The sequence below is a fragment of the Nerophis ophidion genome, linkage group LG11 (genome assembly GCF_033978795.1).
Source record: "Nerophis ophidion isolate RoL-2023_Sa linkage group LG11, RoL_Noph_v1.0, whole genome shotgun sequence".
Lineage (NCBI taxonomy): Eukaryota > Metazoa > Chordata > Actinopteri > Syngnathiformes > Syngnathidae > Nerophis > Nerophis ophidion.
In genome coordinates this window covers 27,406,372-27,430,165 of record NC_084621.1, presented here as the reverse complement: position 1 = coordinate 27,430,165, position 23,794 = coordinate 27,406,372, and the positions used below count along the sequence as shown (strand labels likewise).

The following is a 23,794-nucleotide window of genomic DNA, read 5'->3' as shown; positions in this document are numbered from 1 at the left end:
ATATCCCATAACAAGAAGATAAAGAAAAAGAAGAAGCTTATCGACTACAGTGTCTGCACGGACTACAAAGGTGGACGTGTACAATTTTTCAGGATTTATGCAGATCCCAAATACAGATCAGCAGGTGCCGGAAGGTAACGCCAGATAATGTCTTACCTTATACACACACACTATAATAATACTCCTGTATAATGTGCCGACAATCCTTCAAGCGGTGTGGCTTCATAGCTTACCAAAGTCGTACTAAAACATTCTGATACATTTTTGAGCGCCGTCTGTAATGTTCTATATTTTCAATTTAAAATTTAAAATGTTGGTGTTGTTTACTTGAGTCATATTGCCATCATACGTCATACTATGTATCTCTTATGTTTGACTGCCATCTACTGGTCACACTTATCATTACACCATGTACCAAATAAAATGGCTTCAAGGTCGGTGAACATAACCAGAATTATTCAGTACATTAGGCGGGTTATTTGGGGCACTGTTGCATTTGAGGGAGAAAAAAGAAAGATTTTAAGTGCGCCTTCATAGTCCGGAAAATACGGTATGTATAATCAATATTGTTTCAATGTCTTGTGCCTGCTAGGGTACATGTCTGAGCTGAAAAACGATGTATTAAAAAAAATATAATGGCGCTTGTCTGAAGCCATCATATATCAAATAGAGCAGAACAGGAAGAATGCATGAAGTCCCGTCATTAAGTATTTGATGTAAATGTGGTCTTATTTTTCTAGTTACTGCCGTTCTTTTTCTTACTAAAAAGTCCACACTGGCATCAGCAACGACGTCATTAATGCTTCACGCGTCGTGTTTTTCTTTCGAGGTCGTTTGCGTGACAGATGATCGTTTGCTCGCATCCTCCTGGATAAATGATGATCTTTGCTGCTGTCAGCATCCATATGATGTCTGCTTGTCTGCATCACTTTTCCCCTCTTAAAACACTTTCTCCATCCCGTCTACTGTACACGCCATCTCATCGCCCGTGCACGTCGCCGCATTTGTCAACTTTTAGTTCAGAACGCTGCTGGTCCTAGGAATTGATCCGTTACAGGGTCAAACGTCGGTCATCATTAAAAAAATGCTTTGGTCGTGTTCAAGTAGGGTAAGTCTCGTACAAGTGCAAAAAAGAGAAGTGACCTAATGTTTAAATTTGGGGTGTCCCAATGCGATATTGATGACAGTTCCGAAATCAGTGGCAACCAAAATATTGTTCAGTTTGCATGTAAAATGTGTGACGTACCAGCAGTCCTGCAGCTTGTTTACTTGTGCAAAACTGGACAACCAGTTAACGTCTCAATGTGCTCTGATAATTAAGGCTGTGTTCTACCAAACGTGCTCATTGTAGCCATTTATCCGGACTTCCTCATTGTGAGCTAAAAAAATTGTTTTCTTTTTCGGTAGGGTAGGTGTTTTGTATTATGTGCTCCTGAATCAATGTTCCTGATATTTTTTAATGTATTTATTTAGTTTATATGATTTTATTTTTTCCCTATCAAATGGTTCCAGTAGTTCAAAAAATGTTAATAATTTACCAAACCCATAACCAGTGAAGTTGGCACGTTGTGTAACTCGACAACAATATCAACAACACCCAAAAACGCAAAAATTGGGCTAAATAAGAATCCAATAAGATTAAGACTTTTTTGCACCTGATATCTGCTAATGAAATTTATTTATCTCATGAGTTTCATTTTAAAATAAACCGAAAGATGCTAAACTACGTTAGAGGCTCTTGACAATCGAGCTGTGCAGTTAATGCCATGTGTGTATGACGTCTCGCTATTAACCAAGGGTGTCCAAGTCAAGGCCCGTGGGCCAGATCCGGCCTGCGAATGAATTATCTAGGGCCCCTGATGATATTAGATTAGTATAAGAACCGGCCCGCAGGCCACAGCCGCCTGCTGCTGTTTTACACGCACCAATACTCCATCAGTGTTGGCGCAAGGAATTTTCAAAATAGGCTCCCAGGGACCCCATCAAGTCAAAACCGGGGTCTGTGGAGAATGCATATATGTTTTAGAGTTCTTTCTTTCTTCATAGTCGTGTTTGAAGCAGCTCGTGTTTTTTCCATTTGTACTCTTTCTCTTTTTTCATTTTATGTCCGCAAGTAATTTATGTGTGTTACCTTGACGGCTTGCAATGTAGGTGTTGGAGTACTCCCTTATATCTTCTCTGTAGTAGAACAATGAGCCTGTATTCCTTTCTAGAGAGGGTGTTTGCTCTTTGCGTATTCAAGAAGTTGTCTCTTCCTGTTTGAATGTTAGACCATCCCGAGATGACAGTATGACTGTGATTGATGTGGGTTGGTCTCCTGAAGCTTTAGTAAAATGTTATAATATTCCTATTCTGTCTTGATAGTCCTTCTTACTCTGCATATATTTTATCTGAAAGAACTCGGGAACTGAGAGGGAAGACTGGTCAGAGAACATGTCCCACTGTAAATTTTTGGAGCCCCAATTTTTTGGAACCCCTTTGAAAACAAATGATAAATGTATGCATTATCCTGTTATTTCCACATTCTATATTGTTTTGGAAAAAGGTTATCATAAACGTTAATTCATATAAATAAATAAAAAATTAAAAAGAAAACACATTTTAATATATCTATGAATAATGTATTCAGTTATAAACCTTCATTCACTTTCTTCTTTCCTTCATGGATCTACTGTAAACTTTACCGCTGCCGGTAATTTTTTTTCGGATAGGTTGATTGGCAACACTAAATTGGCCCTAGTGTGTAAATGTGAGTTGGAATGTTGTTTGTCTTACCTGTGTTGGCCCTGTGATGAGGTGGCGACTTGGTGTACCCTGCCTCCCGCCCAATTGTAGCTGAAATAGGCTCCAGCGACCCCGAACGGGACAAGCGGTAGAAATGGATGGATGGATGGATTTTCAGAATGTGTTTGTTCTATTTTTTTTTACGCAAAGTACGTTAAAGAAAACAATCTGAAGTTGTTAACAATCTGAAGTTGTTAGTGTTATTGCCATGATTTTAATAGTGCCCTATGATGAGGTGGCGACTTGTCCAGGGTGTACCCCGACTTCCACCTGAATACAGCTGAGATAGGCTCCAGAACCACCCGCGACCCCGAACGGGACAATCGGTAGAACATAAATGGATGGATGGATTTTCAGAATGTTTGTTCTATTTTTTTAGCCAAATTAAGACAAAGAAAACAATCTGAAGTTGTCTTTATTTTTTCAGTTATAATGCCATGATTTTAATAGTGCCCTGTGATGAGGTGGAGACTTGTCCAGGGTGTACGCCGCCTTCCACCTGAATACAGCTGAGATAGGCTCCAGCACCACCCGTGACCCCGAACGGGACAAGTGGTAGAAAATAGATGGATGGATGTTTTTTCTGAATGTTTGTTCTATTTTTTTAGCCAAATTAAGACAAAGAAAACAATCTGAAGTTGTCTTTATTTTTTCAGTTATAATGCCATGATTTTAATAGTGCTCTATGATGAAGTGGCGACTTGTCCAGGGTGTAACCCGCCTTCCACCTGAATGCAGCTGAGATAGGCTCCAGGACCATCCGTGACCCCGAACGGGACAAGTGGTAGGAAATGGATGGATTTTCAGAATGTTTGTTCTATTTTTTTAGCCAAATTAAGACAAAGAATACAATCTGAAGTTGTCTTTATTTTTTTTGTTTTAATGCCATGATTTTAATAGTGCCCTGTGATGAGGTGGAGACTTGTCCAGGGTGTACGCCGCCTTCCACCTGAATACAGCTGAGATAGGCTCCAGCACCACCCGTGACCCCGAACGGGACAAGTGGTAGAAAATAGATGGATGGATGTTTTTTCTGAATGTGTTCTACTTTTTTTTTTTTTTGCCAAAGTAAGACAAAGAAAACAATCTGAAGTGGTCTTTATTTTTGTAGTTTTAATGCCATGATTTTAATAGTGCCCTGCGATGAGGTGTCCAGGGTGTACACCGCCTTCCACCCGATTGTAGCTGAGATAGGCTCCAGCGAACCCCGAAGGGAATAAGCGGTAGAAAATGAATGGCTAGATTTCAATAGTCCGGCCCATGTGTGCAAAAATCTTCCTCCATGCGGCCCCTGAGCTAAAATCAGTTGGACAACTCCGTAATAAACAAACTCGCAACGCATGTTTGCTGCCCCCGGTGGTCAAGATTGAGCATTGCAGCTTTATTAAAGCCCCTTGAACTCCCAATATTAACAAGCTCATATCTCTTAAAGCGAAAGTCATCCGAGTGTGACTGCTGACCTTTATCCAACACCACCTTACCGCCGTGCAATCACCCGGAGGCCGCACACACACACACACACACACACACGCACGCACGCACGCACATTGAGGCGTGTGTGTGTGTGTGTGTGTGTGTGTGTGTTCGTGTGATGTGTTCTAATCTCCCCGGTTGGTGTCCTAATCCTCCAAGTGGGGCCCCCGTGTGTGTGTGTGTGTGTGTGTGTGTGTGTCTAATCCTTCGCCGCTTTACATGCCAGCTAATTATGTGTCACAGTGTGGACAACAAAGACTACGTGAAGCACTATAAAGCACGTCCATCAGCTCCTCCTTATTTCCACAAGCTTCCCCTGCTGAAGTTTGGAGGTGACTCGTGTCCGTGTACGCATTTGGATCGCCATCATTTTGTGTGTGTGGGTGTGCACGAGTATGTGTGTGTGCGTGCGTGCAAAGCAGTTTCCTTCATGTGACGGCGGTGTCCTCTGTGGAGACTTAACCCACTTTTACTGGGAAGCATCCGGAATCACTTGATGCTGCCATGACTGGGAATAGAAAAAGTCCACGTGAAGAAAAATGTACTTAGCATCACTTTTAGCCGTCTAAAGGTGGCGCTACAGATGAATTATGTATTTCACCAAAAACTTTATTCCCCCCGCCCTCCAAAAAAAATAAAAAAGAGGTTCAAGTTGCTTGGCTTTAACATCCTTGATTTAAAATATTCATTCATGAGGTTTGTATTTCTAGTATATTATTTTATGCCCTGTGATAAAATATTAAGAAAATACTTCTCAGTTGAGAATTAGGGAATTTTCATTGTACTTTTATTATTTTACAATGTGATGTGTATTTTATAAGATATATACAGTATTACAGATTAAAAAAAAAATTACATTTTGTGTAAGATATTTATATTATATTTAATGTAAATTGACATTCTGTATGTTAACATAATACATACATACATAGTATGTATCTTTTTTGCAAAGTGATATGTACTGTGTTATACTTATTTTTGAACAAATATTTTTACTAATGTGATCAAATATTTTGGTATATTATTATATATTATGATATTTAATATGAATTGACATACATTATAGATACATATACTAACCCTGATTCCATATGAGTTTGGAAATTGTACTAGATGTCAATATAAACGGAATACAATGATTTGCAAATCCTTTTAAACCCATGTTCAGTTGAATGCACTACAAAGACAAGATATTTCATATTCAAACTCATAAACTTTATTTTTTATTTTTTTGCAAATAATGATTAACTTAGAATTTCATGGCTGCAACACGTGCCAAAGTAGTTGGGAAAGGGCATGTTCACCACTGTGTTACATCACCTTTTCTTTTAACAACACTCAAACGTTTGGGAACTGAGGAAACTAATTGTTGAAGCTTTGAAAGTGGAATTTGTTCCCATTCTTGTTTTATGTAGAGCTTCATAATGTGCCACACATTTTCAATGGGAGATAGGTTTGGACTGCAGGCGGGCCAGGAAAGTACCCGCAGTGTGGCTTTGTTTACAAAGCCAAACTGTTGTAACACATGCTGAATGTGGCTTGGCATTGTCTTGCTGAAATAAGCAGGGGCGTCCATGAAAAAGACGGCGCTTAGATGGCAGCATATGTTCCAAAACCTGTATGTACCTTTCAGCAATAATGGTGCCTTCACAGATGTGTAAGTTACCCATGCCTTGGGCACTAATGCACCCCCATACCATCACAGATGCTTGCTTTTGAAGTTTGCGTTGATAAGTCTGGATGGTTCGCTTCCCCTTTGGTCCGGATGACACGATGTCGAATATTTCCAAAAACAATTTGTAATGTGGACTCGTCAGACCACAGAACACTTTTCCACTTTGCTTCATTCCATCTTAGATGATCTCGGTCCCAGAGAAGCCGGCGGCGTTCCTGGATGTTGTTGATAAATGGCTTCCGCTTTGCATAGTTGAGCTTTAACTTGCACTTACAGATGTAACGACGAACTAGTGGTTTTCTTAAGTGTTCCTGAGCCCATGTGGTGATATTCTTTACAGCAGGGGTCAGCAACCATTACCACTCAAAGAGCCATTTTGACCCGTTTCACAAAATAAAGAAGACAATGGGGGTCGCAATCATTCTCGCGAATATCTGCTGGTGGTCATCCAGACAACAATAATAAGGGCATGCTATGAAGCCATTGTCTTAGACTCCTTCTACAACACATACAATATGCTTGTAGTACAGCAAAATGTTGTATGTGGCTTCCGCAGATACACGTACACGACTGCAAGGCATACTGGGTGATACAGTTTACACTGACGGTTTTGATATAAACAACTTTAACACATCCATGACTCTTCCTGACTATATTTTACATCCCCGCGCCCCCAACCCTGGCCACCTCAAACGACGCACGGAGGGGGGGGGTTGTGCTAGCGGGTTGTATAATATCATCAGGAATATTAATGGATGCAAAGGATTCTGGGTATTTTTTGTGTTGTGTTTATGTTATGTTACTGTGAGGATGTTCTCCCGAAATGTTTGTCATTCTTGTTTGGTGTGGGTTCACAGTGTGGCACATATTACTAAGAGTGTTAAAGTTGTTTATATCACAACCGTCATTGTAAACTGTATCACCCAGTATGCCTTGCAGTCGTGTATGTGTATCTGCGGAAGCCACATATAACATGTCGCTGGACTGGCAAGCATGCGTCCGGTCAGCACGCAGATAGCATTGCGTGAAAGGCAGGCACGATGACATGTTGTTGAGGACGTTAATAGTAAAACCATCACGGCATGCCCTCAATGTGGTAGTCCGAGAGAAAATCGGAAAACGTTGACGCAAGATGATATCCAGGAGAGACACCGAAATCCGGAATCCCCCGTAACAGTCTGGGGGGTCGGCGATTATGCAGCTGCGCCGCATCAGAGATGCCAAAGAGCCGCATGCGGCTCCGGAGCCGCGGGTTGCCAACCCCTGCTTTAGAGATTGATGTCGGTTTTTGATACAGTGCCGTCTGAGGGATCGAATGTCACAGTGTCAATGTTGTTTTCCGGCCATGCTGCTTACGTGAAGTGATTTCTACAGATTCTCTAAATCTTTTGATATTATGGACCGTAGATGTTGAAATCCCTAAATGTCTTGCAATTGCACTTTGAGAAACTTTGTTCTTAAACTGTTGGACTATTTGCTCACGCAGTTTTGGACAAAGGGGTGTACCTCGCCCCATCCTTTCTTGGGAAAGATTGAGCATTTTTTGGGAAGCTGTTTTTATACCCAATCATGGCACCCACCTGTTCCCAATTAGTCTGCACACCTGTGGGATGTTCCAAATAAGTGTTTGATGAGCGTTCCTCAACTTTATCAGTATTTATTGCCACCTTTCCCAACTTCTCTGTCACGTGTTGCTGGCATCAAATTCTAGAGTTAATGATTATTTGCACAAAAAAAAAAAAGATTAGCAGTTTGAACATCAAATATGTTGTCTTTGTAGCACATTCAATTGAATATGGGTTGAAAATGATTTGCAAATCATTGTATTCCGTTTATATTTACATCTAACACAATTTCCCGATTCATATTGAAACGGGGTTTGTATGTATTCATATCATACATGTGTATAAATAAATATTTATGTACTTGCTGTATTATGTTTACAATACAGTATTTCAGAGTAATATTATACAAAGTTTTTGTAAATATGATGAAATATTTTAAAACAATGTCATTTTGAAGACGACATGTATCAGATTTTATATAATTCAACTTACATACAGTATGTAAATATAATCGGATTTCATACTTTTTTCTGCTTTGTTTATAATAGCATTCAGTATTGTATTGTAAGAAAGTTAATAAAAAATTATATAATATTTTGAAATATAATTTATAATTTCATTAAATATTTACCAGTATATCTGGACTTAACAGTGTGTACTATATTGGCTTTCAGGCTTTTTTCTGTTTTACGATAACCTTCAGTATTGTTTAGTTATAAAAGTTGATCAAATACAGATATGATCAAAAAGTTTTAAAATGTAACGTAAATACTTTTTTCAATATTTATCTGGACATAACAGTGTGTAATATACTGGCGTTCCTACTTTTTTCTGTATTCAGTTTTTAGTAAAAACTGTTGATTAAATACTACAAATATTATAACACATTGTTAAAAATAATGTATGTTTTATCAAATATTTACAACTATATCTGGACATAAAATTGTAATAGCCCTCTGTATAGAATTGTAAGAAAGTTAATCAAACACTACAAATATAACATTTTAAAGTACAATGTATATATTTTTTAATCAAATATTTACGAGTATATCTGGAATTAACAGTGTCTAATATATTGGCTCTCATACTATTTCTGTATTATGTTTATACTAGCCTTCAGTATTGTATAGTAAAATAGTTTATCAAACACTACAAATATAATTAATATAACATATATAAATATATACGAGTATATCTGGACTTAACAGTGAGTACTATATTGGCTTTCAGGCTATTTTTCTGTTTTATAATAACCTTCAGTATTGTATAGTTAGAAAGTTAATCAAATACAAATATGATTAAAAACTTTCAAGATGTAATGTATATACTTGTTTCAATATTTACGACCATATCTGGACATAACAGTGTGTAATATATTGCTGTTCATACTGTTTTATGTATTATAGCCTTCAGAAAGTTAATCAAATACTACAAATAATATAGCATATTTTAAACTATAATTATAATTTTCTGTATTATTCGTATAATAGTTTTCAGTGTTTTAAATTAAGAACGTTAATCAAATACTACAAATATATTTTTTTTAAATGTATGTTTTTATCAAATATTTACAAGTATATCTGGACATAATAGTGTGTAATATATTGGCATGCATACTTTTTTATAAATTATGTTTGTAATAGCCTTCTGTATAGTATTGTAAGAGAGTTAATCAAACATTAAAAATGTAACATAATTTAAAGTACAATGTATATTTTTCATCAAATATTTACAAGTATATACCAAAGTATATTTGGACTATTTCTGTATTATGTTTATACTAGCCTTCAGTATTGTATAGTAAAATGGTTAATCAAACACTGCAAATATAATTAAATATTTTAAAGTATAATGTATATTTTTTGTCAAATATTTACAAGTATATCTAGACATAACAGTGTCTAATATATAGGCATTCATGCTTTTTTCTGTATTATCTTTGGAATAGCTATCTGCTTAGAATTTTAAAGTTAATCAAAGATTATTTAAATATAATGTATATTTTTAAAAAGTATATCTGGATATAGGAGTGTCTAATATATTGGCTTTCTTACTATTTTTCTGTTTTATAATAATTATTAGTATTGTATAGTTAGAAAGTTTCTCAAATACAAATATCAAAAACTTTTAAAATGTAATGTATATATTTTTTTTCAATATTTACAAGTATAATATAATGTAATAATTAGGGGTGTAACGGTACGTGTATTTGTATTGAACCGTTTCGGTACGGGAGTTTCGGTTCGGTACGGGGGTGTACCGAACGAGTTTCTAAGCTAAAGTCTTAACAAGCTGCTTTGCTTCTTCTGCCTCTGTCTCAGCACCCAGCATTGTCCGACCCACACAACCATCTGATTGGTTACATATATAGCGGTAACAGCCAATCAGCAGTGCGTATTCAGAGCGCATGTAGTAAATGCTTCAGTATCGAGCAGATAGGTGTTTAGCAGGCGAGCATAAGGCAGCGTACTCTCCCTAAATGATAATAAACACCTCCCATTCAACTACTACTAACATCACTATGAGCCCGTTGTCCTTCTAGAAACATAAACTGCAGCTCAGCTTGCTCGCAGTTCTGGATTGAGGTGAAGGCCAATTAGCTTTTAGCGTAACGTTAACTCATTTTGTGTGTGTGTGTGTGTGTGTGTGTGTGTGTGTGTTTTATGGACAGAAAAGCTTTGACTGGCAGGGTGCCTGCTCTCACATGCTTATAAAAATATATTTACATAATAAAAATCAACTAGAGGCTTCCCAAATGCTGTGATAAACTAAGCATAATGAGTTGACTTGAAACTGTTGCACTTTTTATATGTAGAAGAAAAGTTTTGTCATTTTATTTAATCTGAGCAACAATTTGAGGCAGAGTAATGTTGATTAACGTCGGCAGAATTATTAATGTGTTCCCAATGTTAAAAGATAACGCCATTGTTTACAAATTTGGTAAATAAATAACCAAAAAATTTAAATTTGTTGTTTTCTTACTGTACCGAAAATGAACCGAACCGTGACCTCTAAACCGAGGTACGAACCGAACCGAAATTTTTGTGTACCGTTACACCCCTAGTAATATCCATCCATCCATTTTCTACCGCTTATTCCCTTTTGGGGTTGCGGGGGGCGCTGGCGCCTATCTCAGCTACAATCTGGCGGAAGGCGGTGTACACCCTGGACTACTCGCCACCTCATCGCAGGGCCACCCCTACTAATAATTGAACATAATTGTTGAATATATAGTATATGCTGGTATAAAAATGGTGGGGATTAATGACAACAGATACATTGTTTTCATATTCAAGTGTCTTCTCGCGTCACGTTTTCTGCTGACTCGGCAGCAATAACGACTCCTTTATTGTAACTGACATAATTGTTATATAAACTTCATAAAGTGGCGTCCAGTGAGTGTGGAAACAAGAAGCGATGTCACGTTAAAAAAAAAAAAAAATGTGTGCGTCTGCTTGCTTGGCACTTTCTAAGACGCTACTTGATAGAAGTCGGCCATCCTTAAGGAGCTTTACGTCGGCGCGTAATGGTGCCAATAAATCCCGAGCGGGAAGTCATGCCCGATGCCGGCTGTGGATTTATCTCCTGACAATACATCATGGCCGCGGCGGACGCGTGTTAGACAAAAGACGCGCTTCATTAATAGCGTTTAACTGCGCCACTGAGCCACTAAACCTCGCTGCAACGCTCCAATTCATATTTCACCCTGTCAGCGCAAATCTTTTATTCTGAAAGTCCTGCAGCTTCCTTTTTGGCATGGGGGGGGGAGGGAGAAAGATCTATGCACATGTCCAGCGAGGGCTGTAACCGCCAAGCCCGCCACAAACGGCGCCCTGGCGTCAGCTCGTCCATCACGCCGCTCTCTTCAAAACAACCAGAGGCCATCTTTTTTTTTTTTTTTCCACAAAGCCAAGGCGTCCTTCACGGGAAGATCACTATCACGGCCGCAGCCCTTTGAGGCGGCCGCCTCCCACAATGCACCTGGGCCGACGCTCCCCGTGAAACAAGACCTTATTTTTACACTATTGATCGGACCCGGCCCCGGCTACGCGAAGCTAAGGCGTTCCAGCAGATGGATCTGCTGTCAGCGAGCTCGGCCGGGCGGACGCGCGGCGGTCACGCGGGCCTTGGCGGCGGCGGGGTGGGGGGTGCGTACTTGGCGCTGTCATCTGCGGGATTCTTCCTGATGACTCATCCATCATGCGGGGCACATTCAGCAGGCGGCTGGCGTGCGGCGCTCCGTCAGGGCGGGTTGGGCCCTCCGTCTCGGTTTGGAGGGGACGCCATATACGTTTTGCGCGCCGTAACTGTCGGCATCGAACGTCAACACTCATTCTTGCGGGCGATGACGGACGGCGCGGAACGGGGAGGGTGGAGGTGTTGACTCCTCACCGCCGACGTCTTTGAAACTTTCACTGTCACGGCAAAAGTATTGGGACTCGATCCACACGCTAAAAAGCATGTAAATCTTGTCGAAATATATCCCGAAGTGCTAACTTATTTGGGTTCCTTCTGCAATAAGAGAACAATTCAACACGACAGGAAGTAGAGTTGTGCGGTGTACCGGTAATATGAAAATATTATGGTACTTACTTCAAAAAGGTGCTATACTGCCTTTGAACAATACTGGTACTTTTTATTTTTAATTTTTTTATGGCATGTGAGTCAACACACACACTGAGCACTTACAATAACTTTTTTGAGTCTGTTTTTTTTTAGCTACAAACCTCTTGGCAACCAGAAGTAGATCAGTCCAATATTTTCAATATTCATGTGTTTACAGGTGAAACTCAAAATAATGTCCTTTAATATTATTGAATATTTAATATGTTGCAAAGGTTTGCGTATTGCAGCAATTACAAACGAATATATGACATAGGCTTGTAAACATGCAACGCAAGGTACACTATTTTGCCCAAAAATTTTTTCCACCCATACAAATAATCAGGTGTCGTAATCACTTGGACGGCCACAGGTGTACAGAATCAAGCATTTAGGCATGAAGTCTGTTTTGTATATACATTTTTGAAAGAATGGGCCGCTCTCAGGAGCTCAGTGATTTCCAGCAACAAATCCAGTCATGAAATTTCCTCGCCCCTGAATATTCCAAAGTCAACTGTCGGCTTTATTATAAGAAAAGTGAAGAGTTTGGGAACAACAGCAACTCAGCCACCAAGTGGTAGGCCACATAAACTGAAAGAGAGGGGTCAGCGGATGTTGAAGCGCATAGTGCAAAGAGGTCGCCGACTTTCCGTTACTACAGAGCTCCAAATAGCCCACGTACAGTACGCAGAGAGCTTCATGGAATGGGTTTTCATGGCCGGGCAGCTGCATCTAAGCCATACATCCCCAAGTCCAATGCAAAGCATAGTTCCAGTGAAAGGAACTTTAAATGCTCCAGGTTATAACACATTTTGGACAATTCCACGCTCCAAAACCTTGTGGGAACAGTTTGGAGGACCTCATCAATGCGGTTTTGGAAGAATGGTGGAAAATTCCTCTAAACTCACTCCGCAACATTGTGGACAGCCTTCCCAGAAGAGTTGAAGCTGTGATAGCTGCAAAAGGTGGACCGACATCATATTGAACCCTTTGGCTTAGGAATGGGATGGTACTTCAAGTTCATATGAGAGTCAAGGCAGGTGGCCAAATACTTTTGGCAAAATAGTGTGTTTCACGCCTTCTCAAAGCTTATGAAAACCTCAAACTGAAAATCTCTGAAAATTTGTGTTCTTCAAAAACTGTGAGCCCCTATCATCGGAATTAAATCAAACAAAAGTATGACATTCCTCACTTTGCATGTAATGAGTTTATGTCAGACATTAGTTTCACATTCTAAGTTGAATTGCTGACATGAATGGATTTTTGTGAAATTTTATTATTTTTGTTTTTTCCTGTATGTTTCAGATAATGTCCAAAGTTCATATGAAAAGGTAAACAACAAAAGGTTGATATTCCAAAAGGAAAAAAGTGTTTCCCTATTCAAAACTGCTCTGCTGCTTCGGCACTAATTGAAAAAGTAAACAATACACAATAAATAGGCCAAAATATGAAAAAAAAAAACTAACCTTATTTCGACAATATATCTATAGGGAAAAGGTTTGGTTCCAGCATAAATGTAAATAGTACGGTTGTTTTAGAAATATGCAGACAAAAATCTGTCGTGACGACTGCATTCGTAACAGTTTTAAATGAGCAATTTAAGGGATTTTAAATGGAGTGCTGCTTAAAACAACTAAAACTGCTAGAAAGGACATGCTGACCCACCACCACCAAGCCGGTCGCAGCAACAAGTAACTAATTAAGGCATTTCCCTAATATGACCACCTTCCAAAGCAGTAATCAGATTAATTTACCCAAATTTACCCTTTTTTGTTTACAGTGGAACCTCGATTTACAAACTCAATTGGTTCTTTAACATTGTTCGTAAATCGGAAAGTTTGTATACTGACGCATAGTTTTCCATAAAAAACAATGTATACATGAATAATCGGTTCTAGCATCGACAAATGTTTATATATGTGTATATGTATGTAGAAAACCCAAAACCAGTGAAGTTGGCACATTGTGTAAATCGTAAATAAAAACAGCATACAATGATCTGCAAATCCCTTTTCAACCTTTATTCAATTCTGTAGACCGCAAAGACAAGATATTAAGTGTTAGAACTGGAAAACGTAATTATTTTTTGCAAATATTAGCTCATTTGGAATTTGATGCCTGCAACATGTTACTATCGTAATATCGGTATACCGTACAACCCTACCTGATAAAGATGCGCGGATAGGCAATTATATCATCCGCAACCGCATCACCAAAGTCGTCATCCACCCGCCGTCCACCCGAACCAACATTTTATCAGGACCGTACCCGCCCGCCAACCGCCCGCAGAAATGTATCAAAGGTCGGCCGCCTTTACCACTCACAAAGCTATTTAAACCTGTTTCACAGAGTAATGAAGACAATTGGAGCCGCTAACGTTCTCGCGACTATCCAATAGCAATCATCCTGATGACAAGAATATGGGCGTGCTGTGAAGCCATTGCCTTAGACACCTTCAACAACATGTACGAACCAATTGTTGGTCCGGCAACATGTCGTGTGCAGCTTCCGCTATTACACGTACAAGATTGAAAGGCATACTGGGTGATACAGAGTACACTGATGGCTGTGATATAAACAACTTTAACACTTACTAATATGCGCCACGCTGTGAAGCCACACAATACAAGATTGACAAACACATTTCGGGCGAACATCCTCACAGTAACACAACATAAACACAACACAACAAACACTCAGAATCCTTTGTATCCGCGATACTTCCTGAATATATTTTACACCCCCGCGCCCCCAACCCTGCCCACCTTACCGACGCACGGGGGGACGGGGGGGGGTTGCTGCTAGCGGGGTGTGTAAAATAGTCAGGAAGTGTCATGAATACAAAGGATTCTGGGTATTTGTTGTGTTGCGTTCATGTTGTTACTGTGAGGATGTTCTCCTGAAATGTGTTTGTCGTTCTTAATTGGTGTGGCTTCACAGCATGGCGCATATTACTAAGAGTGTTAAAATTGTTAATATCACAACCATTAGTGTACTCTGTGTCACCCAGTATGCCTTGCAGTCGTGTGCGTGTTGCCGCGGAATCCACACACAACATGATGCTGGACTGACAAACAGATCGTACATGTTGTAGAAGGCGACAAAGCCAATGGCTTCATAGCACGCCCTAATACTTATAATCTGGGTGACTGCCGGCAGTCATTCAAGAGAATAATAGCGTCTCCTTATGTCTTCTTCTCTTTATGACACTGGTCTTAAATGGCAAAGAATATCGATCCCAGAACCATGTATGTCAAATATTTCCGGATGGTTCAACCGCCACCCGCCCGAATCTAATTAAAATCTATTTTTTCGTCATGTCAACCGCCCGACCCGTGTTTTTTCCGCGGACTCCGCGGATGAGACCGCAAATTGCGTATCTCTACTACCTGAGTTACTGTTCCTTCCATAGTCCACCTTATATCGATGTAATCATAGTAGTATCGACTAGATACGCTCCTGTAGTTGGTAACATTAAAGTGGATGTTAGTTGTAGTTCCACAAAGGCGTTTGTTTACATTTTGACAGCCACTATAGTAATATTGGTATACCATACAACCCTACTATTCATTCCTTAGTCCACCTTATATCGATGTAATCACAGTAGTATCGACTAGATACGGTCCTGTAGTTTGTAACATTACAGTGGATGTTAGTTGTAGATCCACAATGGCGTTTGTTTACATCTTGACAGCAACTATAGTAATATCGGTAGGGATGACGTTCAAAAACGGTTCTCCTGGTTGTTCGATAAGAAAATAACCGATTCCATGGACTCTAATCCCTTTTTGAGAACCGGTTCCCGTTATCAAGGCCACTAGGGAAAAGAGTTGGTTCCTTATTCGAATCCCTGGGAACGATCCCTTCCCACGTACAGGAAATGCCCTGTGGCACCTGTAATGTTATGCCCATTTGATCGTAGACTCTACTGACACCTTGTGGCGATATGAAAATACTACGCGTCATAAGTTTGGGCACTTCCGGGTTGAGAAAATTAAGAAGTAGACAAGTTGTGTTAGCTCTTACAAGCCTTGGAAAAGATAAGTCTGTAAGTAAACTGTTTACCTTGTTTATGTAACTCAATATTTAGGTGGAAAGTGGTTAAGTTTAATACTAAGATGTTTATTGAAAAACGATTTTTGTGCACTGTTTCGATGGACGTTTTGAGGACTTAAAACGGCTGCCAGTTGTAAATTTCCACCATCGAAATAGTTTCAACACTCAGAAGTATTTGTTTGATGATAGTACTGTATATTTGTGTGAAGCTAATATTTACATATTGTGCATTACATTTAAGTATGTTAATTGAATCACATAGCTTATACTTTTGTCAATGGGTGTATTTCAGTTAAAAAACAAAAAAAAAATAACAGTCCAGTGCAAGACAAAAGTAAAGATAGTAAAAGACAAAGCAAGATCAACAACAATAAAGAGCCTAAATGGATTAATCTGCTTTGGATTGTTTGTTAGCTGTCTGCCAAGCTGTATAACCTCAACACGTATAGTGAGGGCAGAACAGGCAATATGCAATTCTTACCAGGCGTCGCTCTCATGTAAGGGGGGAATAATTGTTGATTGATGACTGTGGTGTTTTTAGTGTCATAGTGTGTGTAGTTAGTATGTTCCGATAGCTGCAGAAGTGCACTTTTTGGAGAGCTATATTATTTTCAGTTTTGTGCCCAATGGACTGATTATATTTAACACTATATTACAAACCCCGTTTCCGAATGAGTTGGGAAATTGTGTTAGATATAAATACAAACGGAATACAAGGATTCGCAAATCCTTTTCAACCCATATTCAATTGAATGCACTACAAAGACAAGATATGTGATGTTCAAACTCATAAACTTTAATTTTTTTTGCAAATAATAATTAACTTAGAATTTCATGGCTGCAACCAAGCCAAAGTAGTTGGGAAAGGGCATGTTCACCACTGTGTTACATTACATTTTCTTTTAACAACACTCACGGCGTGGCGCAGTGGAAGAGTGGTTCAAATCCCACCTAGAACCGACCTCGTCACGTCCGTTGTGTCCTGAGCAAGACACTTCACCCTTGCTCCTGATGGGTGCTGGTTGGCGCCTTGCATGGCAGCTCCCTCCATCAGTGTGTGAATGTGTGTGTGAATGGGTAAATGTGGAAGTAGTGTCAAAGCGCTTTGAGTACCTTGAAGGTAGAAAAGCGCTATACAAGTACAACCCATTTATTTATTTATTCATCAATAAACGTTTGGGAACTGAGGAAACTAATTGTTGAAGCTTTGAAAGTGGAATTCTTTCCCATTCTTGTTTTATGTAGAGGTTTAGTCGTTCAACAGTCCGGGGTCTCCGCTGTTGTATTTTACGCTTCATAATGCACCACACATTTTCGATGGGAGACAGGTCTGGACTGCAGGCCGGCCAGGAAAGTACCCACACTCTTTTTGTACGAAGGCACACTGTTGTAACACGTGGCTTGGCATTATTTTGCTGAAATAAGCAGGGACGTCCATGATAACGTTGTTTGGATGACAACATATGTTGCTCCAAAACCTGTATGGACCTTTCAGCATAAATGGTGCCTTCCCAGATGTGTAAGTTACCCATGCCTTGGGCATTAATACACCCCCATACCATCACAGATGCTAGCTTTTGAACTTTGCGCCTATAACAATCCGGACGGTTATTTTCCTCTTTGTTCTGGAGGACACCACGTCCACAGTTTCCAAATATAATTTTAAATGTGGACTCGTCAGACCACAGAACAAATTACCACTTTGCATCAGTCCATCTTAGATGAGCGAAGCCAGCGGCGTTCCTGGGTGTTGTTGATAAATGGCTTTCGCTTCGCATAGTAGAGTTTTTTAACTTGCACTTACAGATGTAGCGACCAACTGTAGTTACTGACAGTGTTTTTTTTAAGTGTTCCTGAGCCCATGTAGTGATATCCTTTAAACACTGATGTCGGTTTTTGATGCAGTACTGCCTGAGGGATAAAGAGGTCCGTAATATCATTGCTTACGTGCAGTGATTTCTCCAGATTTTCTGAACCTTTTGATGATTCTACGGACCGTAGATGGTAAAATCCCTAAATTCCTTGCAATAGCTCGTTGAGAAATGTTGTCCTAAAACTGTTCGACAATTTGCTTACAAATTGGTGATCCTCCCCCCATCCTTGTTTGTGAATTACTTAGCATTTCATTGAAGCTGCTTTTATACCCAATCATGGCACCCACCTGTTCCCAATTAGCCTGCACACCTGTGGGATATTCCACATAAGTGGTTGATGAGGATTCCTCAACTTTATGAGTATTTATTGCCACCTTCCCCAACTTGTTTGTCACTTGTTGCTGGCATCAAATTATAAAGTTAATGATTATTTGCAAAAAAAAAAAAATGTTTATCAGTTTTAACATCAAATATGTTGTCTTTGTAGCATATTCAACTGAATATGGGTTGAAAATGATTTGCAAATCCTTGTATTCTGTTTATATTTACATCAAACACAATTTCCCAACTCATATGGAAACGGGGTTTGTAATATTTATACACCTATAGTGATCACAGAGACAGGTTGTTTTTGTTTTACTGTATATATTGGTGTTCTGAAAAATCCCACTTAATATACTTTGGGTAACAACAGTCATATATTTTTTCAGGAGGGTAACAGTCAATATTTATGTATTTTTATTATTTTCTTATCAAATAAAAGTGAGCTTTTGTTAAACCAAATATTTTGGTTTTTTTTCATATATAACAACCTATCAGGATTCAATAAGAGAATTGCTAAGGAATCGGGTCGATAAGAGGATTCGATAATGGGCTCGAACTCGATAATTTCTTATTAAACATCATCCCTAAATATCGGTACACCATACAACCCTACCTGAAGTACTGTTCCTTCCATAGTCCACCTTATATCGATGTAATCATAGTAGTATCGACTAAATACGCTCCTGTAGTTGGTGTCATTACAGTGGATGTTAGGTGTAGATTAGGGATGTCCCGATCCAGGTTTTTGCACTTCCGATCCGATGCCGATACTGGCCTATCCGAGCATGTATTAAAGTTTAAAGTTATTTAGCGTACTTAGTTGTCAGATTCATGCTGAAAATGATTTTAGTACTCTTGATAACAACTAGCCACCTGAATTAGGTGAGTTTGAATCGAACACAATAGTTGGTATCCAAGGATAAACACAAAATATCAAAAATTATACATGAAAAACAGAAATGGCATCATTGAACAGTAAAAAAGTGAACAGTATAAAGTGCAAATATTGCTGTAAACATTATTTAAAAAAGCAAAACACACAAACAACATGAGTGGGATAAAATGTCTATAACTCAGCATCAATACTTCCTCTTGAACAAGTGTAAACTTAAAAAATATATATAAAATCTACACACTCCCTTCAATTGTTTGCCCCAGTCAGGGGGGGAGGGCCAAACAATTGAAGTCCAAGCATAATGGGGAGATTCTTTCTAACAAAGACGAGCACTTCAAGATGCTCAGGTGTTGGCCTGCTCCTGTGTTCATCATTGATGAGTGCTAAAAAGTCTCTCACTCGCAAGAGTCATTAAAATGTCTTACAACTTTACCACCACGCTTGACTTTATTGTGGCATGTTTTGCACTCCACCTCTTCATCTTTTTCGTTTTGTAGGGTAAAATAATCCCACACAACTGACGTTTTTACCGTAACTTTTAATTCACATGGCCGTCTGAACGGTTAGAATGCAGACCTGTGGATGTTTTGAAGGTGTGCTGGAAAATGCGGAACGGAGTGTAGGGAGCAGCAGAAGAGTGGAATGTATTATTTAAATCGGTGCGTTGGAAAACACGGACCGGAGTTTTTTTTTTTAAAAACTGGATCTGGATCCGCATTTTCCCATGCCTTGCCGATAAGCATTTTTTGGCAAATATCAGCGGCCGATCCAATTATCGGATCGGGATAACCCCTAGTGTAGATACACCAATGGCGTTTGTTTACATTTTGACGGCAACTATAGTAATATTGGTATACTGTACAACCCAACCTCAGGTACTGTTCCTTCCATAGTCCACCTTGTATTGATGTAATCATAGTAGAATTGACTAGATACGCTCCTGTACTTTGTATCATTACAGTGAATGTAAGTTGTAGATCCACCAATGGCGATTGTTTACATTTTAACGGCAACTATACTAATCAGTATACCGTACAACCCTACCTCATGTACTGTTCCTTCCATTGCCCACCTTATATCAATGTAATCATAGTAGTATCGACTCGATACGCTCCTGTAGTTGGTGTCATTACAGTGGATGTTAGTTGTAGATCCACCAATGGCGTTTGTTTACATTTTGACGGCAAATATAGTATCGGTATACCGTACAACCCTATTATTCCTTCCATAGTCCACCTTATATCGATGTAATCACAGTAGTATCGACTGGATTGCTTCTGCAGTTTCTTTTCATTCCAGGGGATGTTAGTTGTAGATCCATCAATGGCGTTTGTTTACATTTTGACCGCAACTATAGTAATATCGGTGTACCGTAAACCCTACCTCAGGTACTGTTCCTTCCATAGCCCACCTTGTATCAATGTAATCATAGTAGTATTGACTCGATACGCTCCTGTAGTTGGTGTCATTACAGTGGATGTTAGTTGTAGATCCACCAATGGCGTTTGTTTACATTTTGACGGCAACTATAGTAATATCGGTATACCGTACAACCCTACTATTCCTTCCATAGTCCACCTCATATCGATGTAATCACAGTAGTATCGACTAGATTGCTTCTGCAGTTGGTATCATTCCAGTGGATGTTAGTTGTAGATCCACCAATGGCGTTTGTTTACATTTTGACGGAAACTATAGTAATATCGGTATACCGTACAACCCTGCCGTAAGTACTGTTCCTTCTATAGTCCACCTTGTATCGATATAATCATAGTGGAATCGGCTAGATACGCTCCTGTAGTTGGTATCATTACAGTGAATGTTAGTTGTATATCCACCAATGGCGTTTATTTACATTTTGACGGCAACTATAGTAATATTGGTATATCGTACAACCCTACCTGAGGTACTGTTCCTTCCGTTGTCCACCTTATTCGTAGTAGTATCGACTAGATACGCTCCTGTAGTTCGTATCATTACAGTGTATGTTAGTTTTAGATCCACCAATGGCGTTTGTTCACATTTTGACGGCAACTACAGTAATATCGGTATACCGTACAACCCTACCTGAGGTACTGTTCCTTCCATAGTCCACCTTGGTGATCGAGTCATGTCCTGTGTTTGATCTCGTTGTCCAGGTGGTCAATGTGGACTCAAGATCAGGAAATGCGGAGTTGAGAGAAAGTTCCAAGTCCAAGATGAAGACTTACTGGCCTGAGAGCAGCAAGGCTCTGTCCATCAGCCGCCTCCTGGCTCAGACGCTGGACAGAAAAGAGAACTTCACGTCTCTGGACGTGGACTTCGAGGACGACGCCAAGACGTGGAAGTGGCTCTATAACGTCTCCGGCTCCTCCCCCCGCGAGGTTCGCTCGCGGGCTAAGAGGAGGCCTATCGTAAAGACGGGCAAGTTCAAGAAGATGTTCGGCTGGGGGGACTTCCACTCCAACATCAAGACGGTGAAGCTCAACCTTCTCATCACCGGGAAGATCGTGGACCACGGCAACGGGACCTTCAGCGTCTACTTCCGCCACAATTCCACCGGTCAGGGCAACGTCTCTGTGGGACTGGTTCCCCCGACCAAGGCTGTGGAGTTCCAGGTGCAGCCGCCCCCGCAGTACCACCAGCACCACCACCAACAGCAGCACCTCCACCACGTCCAGCAGACGGACGTGGAGACCAAGGAGACCAAGCTGTTCAACTGCAGGGTGGAGTACGAAAAGGTAGAGAAGGGCACCAGGAACTCGCTGTGCGCCCACGACCCCTCGCAGAGCTGCCCCCAGGAGCAGACCCAGAGCCACGTGTCCTGGCTCTGCTCCAAGCCCTTCAAGGTCATCTGCATCTTCATCACCTTCCACAGCACCGACTACAAGCTGGTGCAGAAGGTATGTCCCGACTACAACTACCACAGCGACACCCCCTACATGCCCACCGGCTGAGGGGGCAGGAGGAGGAGACTTCGGCCGCCGGACCGGTCCTGGTTTTTGAACCGAGCAGGAGTCCCAGTCTGGATGTCACCTAGGAGGCGTTCAAGGCACTCGCAAAAAAGAAATCTCCCTCCAAGCGAAAGAGTTTTTATGTAAATATGCAGAGCGTAACAAGCTGATTCTTCTTGGTTTTGTTGTTGTTGTTGTCATTAGTGATTTCCTGTCTGCTTCCATTTCATCCAATCAGACGACAGCAATCAGCGTCGGCAGCCTGACGAGGAAAAACAAACATTTATCTAAAAAGAAAGGATGACTGAACTGTGAGTAAACTTTTCTGGTAAAGGTGGTGGGTCACCAGCATGGTGGTGCGTTTAATGACCTTATGTTCCTGTCAGAATTGTCCCTCTCTGCTCACTAAACAAACATGTGTAATGTGTGACACGGTTCAAGATGGCTCCCATTTCTGACCCGGGGGGTTGGGCGGGGCTAAACCCCGACCGGCCAATCACATCCAGTGAATGAATAAAAGAAACACAAAAGATGACTTATTTCTTGCCATGTTTGTCGTTATCGTAATTTACACGCTTGATTTGGCAGGGGAACAACTCGGAATGTTGGCTGAAGTTGCAGGAAAAGTATGGTTCATAAGTGAAACAAGACGGAGGACCTGAATGAAAACGAGGTAAGACGGAATCAGCTCATTTCCTTCGCCGCCGTTACCGTATTATCTCCTGTTTGATCAGTCGCCACTTTCGCACAAAAGCCGGGATTCACGCGCCGTTTTCCCTCCGCTCATTGTTCTGCACCAACTCTGGCGGGCAAAATCACCCAAAACCAAAAATGCAGCAACCAAATAAATGTCATAAACTGCACGGGAGAAATGCTGCAAGTTGAAATGGAAGTTCTTCAGCCTTTAGCCCGGGAGACATCTTGATCTGTAGGTGATTCCAAGATTACTTTGGTAGCACTTGATGGGCAACCTTGAATTGTTCAATGAAGTCTAAATGGCACAGCAGTTTCTTATATGACCCAATCCAAACAACTGTCCCTACTCATGGTGCAAAAAAATAAATAAACTAACACAAAAAGTCAACACACATGGTCACACATAACAGAACTTGCTCACTTTGTGGATGCTATAAGAAAAAGCAAAACGTTAAAGTGCCATAAAAAAATATAAATTAAACCCATTTAAAACCATTACAATGCACGATGGGAAAAATTGCGAAACGCTTTCTCACAACTTATCCATGTTTGGCAAATTTCAGCTGGTTTATTTCTGATTACAAAAGTTAGGGAGTAAGTAGAAAAGGTAGGGGTCGAACTTTCAGATACTCCCAATATCTAATTGTTATTATCATATTAATACAATACAGTATGTACACTTATGTATGTATACATATGTGTGTATGCATGCATATAATATGTATGTATGTATATTTATATATATGTGTGTGTGTGTATATATATATGTGTATTTATATATATCTATGTGTATATATATATTTATATATAAATGCGTGTATATACTGTATGTCTGTGTATATATATATATGTGTGTGTGTGTGTATATATATATATATATATATATATATATATATATATATATATATATATATGTA

General features: G+C 39.9%; 1 protein-coding gene across 3 annotated transcripts in view; it reads left to right on the top strand.

Moving 5' to 3' along the window:
• LOC133561875 (neurexophilin-1) overlaps positions 1-23,794 on the top strand; it is a 175,115-nt gene that overhangs the window by 44,509 nt on the left and 106,812 nt on the right. For 2 of the 3 annotated variants that reach the window (XM_061915497.1, XM_061915499.1), the window contains exons 2-4: positions 21,387-22,324; positions 22,420-22,492; positions 22,770-22,854. In XM_061915497.1, coding sequence (XP_061771481.1) covers positions 21,387-22,184 — 798 coding nt within the window. In that variant the 3' untranslated portion in view covers positions 22,185-22,324; positions 22,420-22,492; positions 22,770-22,854. Of the gene's footprint in view, positions 1-15,348; positions 16,148-21,386; positions 22,325-22,419; positions 22,703-22,769; positions 22,855-23,794 lie in introns of those variants that run through there. The other variant, XM_061915496.1, reaches the window with a different exon arrangement.